Source organism: Vigna radiata, unplaced genomic scaffold (genome assembly GCF_000741045.1).
Source record: "Vigna radiata var. radiata cultivar VC1973A unplaced genomic scaffold, Vradiata_ver6 scaffold_133, whole genome shotgun sequence".
In the NCBI taxonomy this organism is placed as follows: domain Eukaryota; kingdom Viridiplantae; phylum Streptophyta; class Magnoliopsida; order Fabales; family Fabaceae; genus Vigna; species Vigna radiata.
The window spans coordinates 328,040-337,879 of NW_014543257.1; the positions used below are offsets into that span (position 1 = coordinate 328,040).

Consider the following 9,840-nt stretch of genomic DNA (forward strand, 5'->3'; position numbering starts at 1 on the left):
TATATTATAATTAATCAATCACGAGTAAGAAAAATATTCTTTTTTAATTGCATTCCAATAAAATTTTAAAGATCTTGAAAAGCTTTTTAAGCAACAATTTTTTAAGAGAAAACCAATTCACTTCCTCTTAATTAAGTTTATTGGTTTAACTTTTTCTAAAGCTTTTTTCATCAAACGTCTTTTATTAAGAGTTAGTTTTTTTATTTAAACAATTGAAAAATATTTACTTAAAGAGCCTATAGTTTAAACTGAATTTTCAAGTCGATTGTTTAATAATTTACGTAAAGTTTTCAATTCTCAACAAAGCTGTTAAACTTATCTTCTTCGCAAAAAAGTTTTCTTATAAAACTAAATGCTTATTTTACGAAACATGCTTCAATACTCTATTAATGTATAAATCATTAAATGCATGCATATATTATACCTTGTCTGCTTTGGTTTTTTCCATCTTTATCTGTATAGATATTGACAATACCAAGATATATTCAAAAGCACTGCACAAGGATTAGAAAGAAGTTGTGATATATGAAGACATTCTTAGAATGTTTTCTAAAGCTTTATGTCTTACCATAGCTATGCAAATTCTAACTATGAAAACAATACTGCTCTTCCCAAGGTGAAAAAAAAGTACATACCTTTGTACGAGAAGCCACTTAATATCAAGAAAGTCAATTATATCTGAGTAACAATCATCTCTCGAAGAAGGTTATAAAATGAGGACTCGCACAAGAGAATACAAAAACTTTTGCTATATTGTATCTATTTCGGTTGAATTAGGGTCCGAGGTTGATCGTCTTCAATCCTAGTCTCTTTTGCCTGCAGATATGACCTTCACTATGCCAATCCGTTCGTCCAATGTTTTAGTTGTCCTCCCGGCCGGTGGTGGTCTTACAGAAAATACTTCGACGCTCAAGTAAGAAATAATGCCTTTTTCATAGTTTGGTAGTAATTGGGAATAAGATGCTTTTACCTGAACATTAATATTATATTTATTGGCCTCATAATTGTCCAGCCCATTAATTACATTAATTATTCATTAGTATAGTATATTTATGCAATATAATCTACCAATCACCCATAAATATCATATATTTGCCTTTGATACGGTTATTAAATATATTAACTGGCCATTAATGACATCCATCTTACCTAACTCGTGATCACTGGATTACCGGTCAGTGTGGATGACACTCCCCTCGAACGGTCAACTAACCGGGTATAGTACATTAAGCCCCCCAAGCCTCAAGCAGCTCTTTGCAGGTGCGGAGGGGTTTTATATAGTGAGTTGAAATTTGCTAGTTTTTAGGCCCTTGGGCTTACAAATGATTCGTTTTAGAATCCCCAAATGGCGTTTGCTACTAGAGTCGAGGTAACTTCGCTTGGACCCATCGAGCGGTGTGAGCCACTAAAGTTTAAGGTGAATTCGTTTTAGAACCATAGAGCGACGTGGGCCACTAAAGTTTAAGGTCAATTCATTTTAGAACCACCGAGTGACGTGGGCCACTAGAGTTTAAGGTGAATTCGTTTTAGAACCACCGAGCGGCGTAGGCCTCTAGAGTTTAAGGTGAATTCGTTTTAGAACCACCGAGCGGCGTGGGTCACTAGAGTTTAAGGTGAATTCGTTTTAGAACCATTGAGCATCGTAGGCCACTAGAGTTTAAGGTGAATTCGTTTTAGAACCACCAAGCGGCGTGGGCCACTAGAGTTTTGAGGCTGTGGATAACGTATTATGAGTGTCCTGAATCAACATATAAAACACTAAAAATATCTTGCGTTATTCCTTCAACAATCAACATATAAAACACTAAAAATATCTTGCATTATTCCTTCAACGTCAAACTACAAATTTTACTTAGCTGAAATAAAATTTAAAGTGAGACGCATTCCAAGTGTTGAGTACTGCCTTGCCTCCTAACATTGTGTTAATTAATATGACCTCTCAAGGGTCACTCCCTGCTCTTGCTCCTGCTCCTACTACGCCGATCGTCTCGTCTTCAGTCATCATTTGGATTCTAACGAACATATTTCTTAAGATACCCTGTCCTTATCAGTTCCTCAATCTTGTCATTAAAAGCAACACAATCTTCTGTGCTATGGCCGAGATTCTGATGATAACAATAATACTTTCCCCCATCAGCATTTGGAGGTGTTGGTAGCTGCCGTACGGGTAATAAGTCAGCCCGTAATGCCTCTTCCAATACCCTAGTCCTAGTCATGCTCAAAGTGTATAATTTGTAAATTTAGGCCCCCTCGGAAAATCTTGCTGCCCCGAGCTATCTTTCCTTTCATTATAACTAACCAATCTCTTCCCTTCTTTCCGTTCATGATTAGGGTTTCCCACCTGCGCTGCTTCTTCCCTTTGGCTTTTCTGAAAGGCCCACATTTCTTCAATGCATATGAATTTGGTCGCTCTATTTTGTAATTCCCCCATTGTCAGCGACGATTCAGCATACAGACTATCAGCAAAGGATCCTGGTCGCAACGCAGCGGTTAAGTTGTTCAATATGAACTTTTTCTCCACGTCCTTCACTTGTCAAACAATTTTGTTAAACCGGTCCATGAAGTCTCTTAACATCTCGCCCGCTTCTTGCCTTATCTTTAGTAACGCCAAATACGTCAGCTCTTGGGCCATGATGGACGCGTATTGTTGCCTAAACAAATTACGCAGCGTTCCAAACCCATCTATTGTCTTGTGTTCCAAAGAATGGAACCAAGCCAAGGCCTCTCCCTTTAATGACAAAGAGAAAACTCTACACCACACCAGATTGTCAGTAGAATAGACAGTCATTGCACCTACAAACGATCGTAGATGCTCATCTGGGTCGGTTGATCCATCGTATTTCTCCATTGCGGGTAACGCCTTATTTTCAGGCATAGGCACACTCATTACAACAATTGTGAAGGGATGAAGCCCCTCAACTTCATCTAGTTGTCCCCTTTGATTAATGCTTGTCAGAGCAGCTGCAGCGAAATGGTTAGTGTGGAATAACAAACCAAGAGGGNTTTTAATANAAACGNGTGCCTTTTAATTTCTNCTCAATTTANCTTACTANGCAAATAATAAATATAAATAAAAGAGTAAGGTTGAGAGAAATTTGCACAGATGANTTTTATACTGGTTCGGATCTTACCAATCCCACGTCCAATCGCTTATCTCAAACCAAGATAAACAATTCACTAATCACAAAACAATTACAAACTACATTCACAAAGAAACAATTTGTAAAAGTTTAGAAACCACCTCTCTTGATACCACAAGAGATGAAACTCCACCTCCTTTGAATCTTCACAAAGGATGAACCACCTCCTTCGAATACTTCACGAAGGATGAAACACCTCCTCCGAATACTTCACGAAGGATGATCCTCTTCCAAACACCTCCTCAAACGCACCAAGGATGAAACAACTATTCCTTTGTCACCGTAGTAACAATGTACCAACACCACAGACAAGAGTTTCCTTAGCTGAGACAGAGCACACACTTCTCAAAGAGTTCTGAGTGTTTTAGCACAAGGGAAGAGTTGTTGTTGATGGATAAAGAGAGCCTATTTATAGACTCAAGCAAAAACTCTTCCATTCTTCGTAACTGGCCATTTAACGCTTTTAATCGATTAATATTAATGTTAATCGATTAATATTAATGTTAATCGATTAAAATGAGTACAATGGCTAGTTTTCAAAAACCAAAAAACTTCAACGGCTAGTTTTAATCGATTATTCTAAGGATTAATCGATTAACTAATCGATTAAAAAGGTATTAATCGATTAACTAATCGATTAAAAAGGTATTAATCGATTATTCCCTTACCAGTTGAGTTTTCAGCACCTGTAACATTTTAATCGATTGATACTTGATTTAATCGATTAAAACCATGCGTTTATGATTCTGAACAACAAATATAAAGTATGAAGGTATAAGAATCAAAGCCTATTACAAATCTAAGTTTAAACATTTAAACTTTTTAATAACAAAAAATAATTCTTCAAAGGATCTTCATGAATCTTGATAAATCTTGACTTGATTTGGGCATCATCAAAACTTTATCTTCACCATTTTGCTAACATTTTCCCCTTTTTTGATGATGAAAAAACACTTCTTTGAATTAAAGCTTTTAGTACTATTCCGAGTAAAAACACAACTTATGGAAGAAAAGAGCATTAGAGAATAATAATAAGCTTTAAACATTTTCTCCTCCTTTTTTATCATAATTAAAAAGCTGTGTTTCATGTTATCCCCCTAAGATAATACTCACCCTTAATAAAAGGATGTATGCATATGAGCTAAATATATTTCAAAATTAAGGATTTATTCAAACATACACAATAGGAGATTTAAAAAAAATAATTTTAGGATAAAGAACTTTAAAAATCATACTTTGAACCATACAAGATAGAAATTTTAAAGCATAAAAAAATATGGCTAAATTTTTTAAAAAATGCATAAAATGGATGAAATGAATAAAAATGCAATCCTAAGAGATTTCTAAAATCCCTAGATCTCTTCTAATGTTACCCCTTTAGATATGTCTCCAAATTCGCAAAGATAAATTGTTGAGATCTTTGTCTTAAGGATTGTCATCATTCTTCTCTTCTTTTGTTGTCTTCTGCAAGTGTTCATTATTACCTGCATCTGATTCAACTGACTCAAGAGGTTTTACCTCAAGATCTACAATTTTATCAAAGACAACATGTTTGGAATAAAATTTTCTCAAATTTAATTTTTTTTTTTTAAAAAATTAAATGTTAAGAAAAATTAATTTTTTTAAAAAAATTTAAAAGTTGAACATGGTCTTTTGGGTTATATAAAAAATAATGAAATCGTTTTACAACCCAAACATATCCACCACTTGCAACACCATAATGCTTAATTTTACATTTATTTGAAGTATGACCCTTTTTCATACAATAAAAGCATGATATAAAGTTTGTGTTTCTATAAGTTGTTCATTCTTCTACCTATGTTCTGCGGGTTTTATTATTATGCTTATTTTTAATTTTAGGAACATACTTATTTTTAACAACCTTACTTTCATTATTTTTACTGCATTCACCTAAGGTTGTGTGTTCTAGCAGTTTCTTAAAATTTTCGCAAGATGCACATTCATCACTACTAGTAAATTTACCTTTTTCAAAAAATAAAACTTTATTTTTCAAATCTTTATTTTCTTCAAAAATATTTTCAAAATTTAATTTTAAATTTTTATTTTCTTCAAGAATATTTTCAAATTTTGGTTTTAAATTTTTATTTTCTTCAAAAATATTTTCAAAATTTAATTTTANATTTTTGAAATCCTTTTTCAATTTCTTATGAGTTTTATCTAATTTTTCAGATTCTACAAGTAAAGCAGCATAAGTTTCATGCAGTTCACTTTCACTATATTGACTATAATTATTGCTAGATGTACTTACTTGGTTTCTAGGGTCACCATCTGCCACTAAACAGATGTTTGCCTCTTCATCAGATTCGCTCAAATAAGAATTTGTTTCATTGTCATCGTCCCATGCGATGTAGGCCTTCTTTTTCTTGAAGGATTTCTTTTCTTTTACTTCTTCACTCTTCTTTTGATTTGGGCAGTCCGCTTTTAAGTACCCCCTTTCTTTGCAACCATAGCATTTATAGTGTGAGGAAGATCCTTGATTTTCTTTCTCTTCGAATTTTAATCTTCCTTTGTCTTTTGATTTCATGAACCTGTTGAGCCTTTTTATCATGAGTCTCAAATTTTCTTCATCTTCCATTTTGTTCTTGCTCCTTTCTATCTCAGATTTTAAGGCTAGACTCTTTTTCTTGGTTTTGGCTTTTGCTTCTTCTTCATCAAGTCTTCCAAGATCAAGCTCATGCTGTAAGATCCGAGAAAATGTAGAGTTTATAAATAAGTCTTAAATATGTTTTACTAAAATCTACATGAGTTTATAAGGTGTTGTGCAATTCAGTTGGTGTGCAAGTCTTAAGAAGAACATAAAGTTCTATATTATTTATTTAGTTTGTTGATATAAGTGTAACACTTGTTATCGTTTGATTATTAAATTTGTGATGTGTTATATTCTAGTGTGATGTGTTGGCTTGTTGCTAAAAATATTTATTTATGATTGAATGTAAGAGAGTTCAGATCTTAGAGAGGATCATGTGAAACATTTGTTTGATTTTATTTATATTTTCTTAAGGGCAAGAATTCCCTTTCCATTTTGTAATTGAGGTGTGAAAGTTATAAATAAGGGTGTGGAAAATAAAGAAAAGTACTTTAAATAATATAAGTTGAAAAATAAAAATAAAAATTAAAAAAAAAGGAAGTTATTGTTTTCAAAACCACTTGAGATATTATAGGGAGCACTACCTAGGTGGTTTCTTTTAATTATAATATGATTTATTTAAAAAAAAATAAATAAAAAAAAAGAGGTTTATAAAAGAAAGGAAAAGATGTTATGAATAGGGGAAATGAGAACACAGAGCATCGTAAGTCAGAAACTTTCTTTTAAGAAGAGAAATGCTTTCCTTTAAAAGATATAGGAGAAGTGTGAAGACCTATTATTGATTGATACTCTATAATTGGCTAAGGTATGGGAAGCTTACCTTTATTTTATTGTGTGATGAATTTAGAGATAGCTTTGATTTCTTGGAAAGCATGAAAAAACGTATATTTGTTATTTTATTTGATGATGTGATGAATGTTGATATATTCTTAAATTATTTGATTATGCAATCAATTATTTGGATGACTGTTAAATAAAAGTTTGAATGTTTAGAATCCATGATTGGATATTTGTACGTATGAAATTGATAAATATCAGTTTATCCTTTTTTTTGGTTTATGATTCTGTCACACACATAACATTGATTTCCTTTTAATACATGTATAATTTTTGAATATTAAAAGGGGAATTGTGGTTTAATGGCCGTTGGAAGCATTTGGGGTGGAACCTTAAATTACTGTGGAGAGAGAAACCCTAAGTTTCTTTCCTTTTATTTGCTTTTCCCTTAAAAAGGAAAATGATTGTATTACAGTAGGTTTTTATTCATGTTGCTTACCTTTTTGATAAAATAAAGAAAAATAAAATAAGAATAGTTTAACAAATGGCAGTAACGTAATGATGCTATCTTACATTTCTTTAGTAAATAATGGTATACGTTAGGATGAAATCCTAGATCAAGTTCTGCATTTTAACGTTTCTAAGCAGAACCTTCTCCCAGCTTTGAGTTCCTTTCTCGCGAGCAGTAGGTATGCTCCTTTTGTTTTTATCATGCGTAACCCAGAAGCCTGAAGTTGCTGCTTTTTTTCTTCACTGCGACTGACTCAACGTCGGCGAGAGCACGACGACGGCGCGGTAGAGGCACGTTGAGGGCACGACATTCCCTCATAGCAGTGTGTGTTGGTGGCGACTTTTATGGTTCACGGGCAGAGGCTTTGGGTTTTGGGTGTTCACCAAATTTTTGGATTGCTTTTTCGGGTTTGGGTTGGTTTTAATCTTCTACAGGTCTGGTTTTCTTGATTGGGATTGGGGTTCTGATGGAGATGGTTAGGGTTTTGAATTGGAAAAATTATTTTAGGGTAATCGTTGTTCGTGTTATGTTTCTTCGTTTACTTCGGTGTATCTGTACCTACTGTGAAGAGGAATTGAGGTTGAGCGAGGATGAACAAGAACGTATTTTTGGCCTACGACCAAGTTGCTCTCGGTCTGGGCCGCCTAAGTGAGTTTGTAGACTCAAAGTTGAAATTGGGATTAGTCTTTGATTTCGTAATTGAGTCTGTAGACTCCCAGAATGCACTCTATTTAGTTTTGAATTTTTAATGGTAGAAAAGAAAAATTAAAAATTCAATAATATCAATAATAATCAGAATTTTTAACTGGACTGGTTATACTTACAGGTTCAGTGGTTGGATTTAATCTGGGATGTGTAGAAGTTGTAATTATTGATATTAATTAATAATTATTCATATTAATTAATGATGTTAAATTGAAAAGGGAGAGATGAAAATATTAAATTACAATGACAATTATTATTGTTCGTTTAGTAATTAATTAGAAATCTCGTTAATTAATATTATATATTTTGGAATTAGGAAATTAAATTATTCCAAGAAGAGAAGAGAAGTAACAAGACTTGATTAATTAAGGTAATAAATAATTTATTAATTTGGATTGGCATGGAATGATATTTATGTATTTATTTATTTGGAAGTTATTTATTTATTTGGAATGATACTTATTTATTTGCTGGAGTGATGTTTATTTATTTATTATTTATTTAATTGTAATTTACGGTTGGAGTGAAACCATGAAGGATTTAGTTTGAGTACATTATATTTTTGAACGAGACGGTAGACAATGATGAATGACCAGTATTAGGTGGAGAGTGAGAACGTTTGTTGTACTTAGATATATGCATTGGACATTTCAATATAGGTAACATTGTAGATGATTGATATTATTATTCAGTTGTGCTTACTTATCTTGTACATTTTTTATTGTTATTGGTTGTGTTATGATAGCTTACCCATATTTGTTTGCGTTGGTTTTATGTGTTTTGCGATGATCGTATAACTTTTGGTTATACGGAAGCAGATGTTGCAGATGTTTCAGATGTGTGATAGAGATGCAAAAGGGGGGAAAAAGACTTATGTTAGTTAAAGTTTTTGTGCTATAAATGTTAGAGACAATGTAATCGAGTTTATTTTATTGTTACTATTTTTACTAATTTCGAAATTTTATAAGTGGATTTCCGCGATGATATTATGATTTTAAAAATTTTAAATTTTCCCTAATAATCGAGACATCCCAAAAATCAGGATGTTACACATGCTCCCTCAACTTTCCGAATAGTGTCGCATAGTCATTGTGTTGAGGTTTTGTGACTTAGAAATTGTAGTCACTTTTGGTTGCCACGACCTGTCTAAAGATTTAAAATTTTTGATGTTTAGCTCATCATTTTCAAATGACTTACCTAGCCCAATGAGGTGATTGACAATGTTGGTGAAGCGTTTCTGAACATTTGAGATTATTTCTCCTTACTTCATCCTGAACATTTCATATTCTTGAATTAATGTATTTTTTCTCGCCCTCTTCACATCATTTGTTCCTTCGTGAGTTACTCTCAGCACTTCCCATATTTCCTGTGCGGTTTTGCAAACAGAGACCCTGTAGAACTCATCAACAGTTAAAGCAGATGCAATTATGTTTCGGGCTTTCACGTTATTTTGAAATCTTTTCTTTTCTTTAGCAGTCCACTGAACACAAGGCTTTGGTTCCTGCAAATTGTTAGTAGGAATAGACGAACCAGAAGCAATAACGTCCCAAATTTCACAATCAATAGACTCAATAAAAAATTGCATTTTAACCTTCCAGAATGCATAACTTTCACTTGTGAATAAAGGTGGTCTATTGATAGAAGCACCTTCAGCAAAAGTTTGATATGATCCTGCCATTTGAATAACTATCTAATCGAGCTCTGATACCAATTGTCAGAGCGGTTGCAGCGGAATGATTAGCGTGGAATAACAAACCAAGAGAGTTTTTAATACAAACGCGTGCCTTTTAATTTCTTCTCAATTTATCTTACTATGCAAATAATAAATATAAATAAAAGAGTAAGGTTGAGAGAAATTTGCACAGATGAATTTTATACTGGTTGGATCTTACCAATCCGACGTCCAATCGCTTATCTCAAACCAAGATAATCAGTTCACTAATCAAAAAACAATTACAAACTACATTCACAAAGAAACAATATGTAAAAGTTTAGAAACCACCTCTCTTGATACCACAAGAAATGAAACTCTTGTCTAGGGTTGATACCATGAGTAATTAGAATACTTAGACACAATGAGTGGTTAAACTCGAACTAGT

At 33.0% G+C, this 9,840-nt stretch overlaps 1 protein-coding gene across 1 annotated transcript; it reads right to left on the bottom strand.

The window, feature by feature from the left end:
* Positions 1 to 2,012: 2,012 nt before the first annotated feature.
* On the bottom strand, positions 2,013 to 2,848 carry LOC106753435. The gene is made up of 3 exons (XM_014635244.1): positions 2,581 to 2,848; positions 2,300 to 2,472; positions 2,013 to 2,156 (listed from the first exon to the last, which is right to left on the bottom strand). The coding sequence occupies exons 1-3, from the start codon at positions 2,846 to 2,848 to the stop codon at positions 2,013 to 2,015; spliced, it is 585 nt and encodes a 194-aa protein (XP_014490730.1).
* Between the last annotated feature and the right edge of the window lie 6,992 nt (positions 2,849 to 9,840).

Coding starts and splice junctions, on each gene's coding strand:
- LOC106753435 (XM_014635244.1), bottom strand. CDS start 2,848: ATGGAGAAATACGATGGATCAACCGACCCAGATGAGCATCTACGATCG. Junction 2,473..2,580: donor AAAGATAAGGCAAGAAGCGG/GCGAGATGTTAA, acceptor CGTTGCGACCAG/GATCCTTTGCTGATAGTCTG. Junction 2,157..2,299: donor GGAAAGAAGGGAAGAGATTG/GTTAGTTATAAT, acceptor CCCGTACGGCAG/CTACCAACACCTCCAAATGC.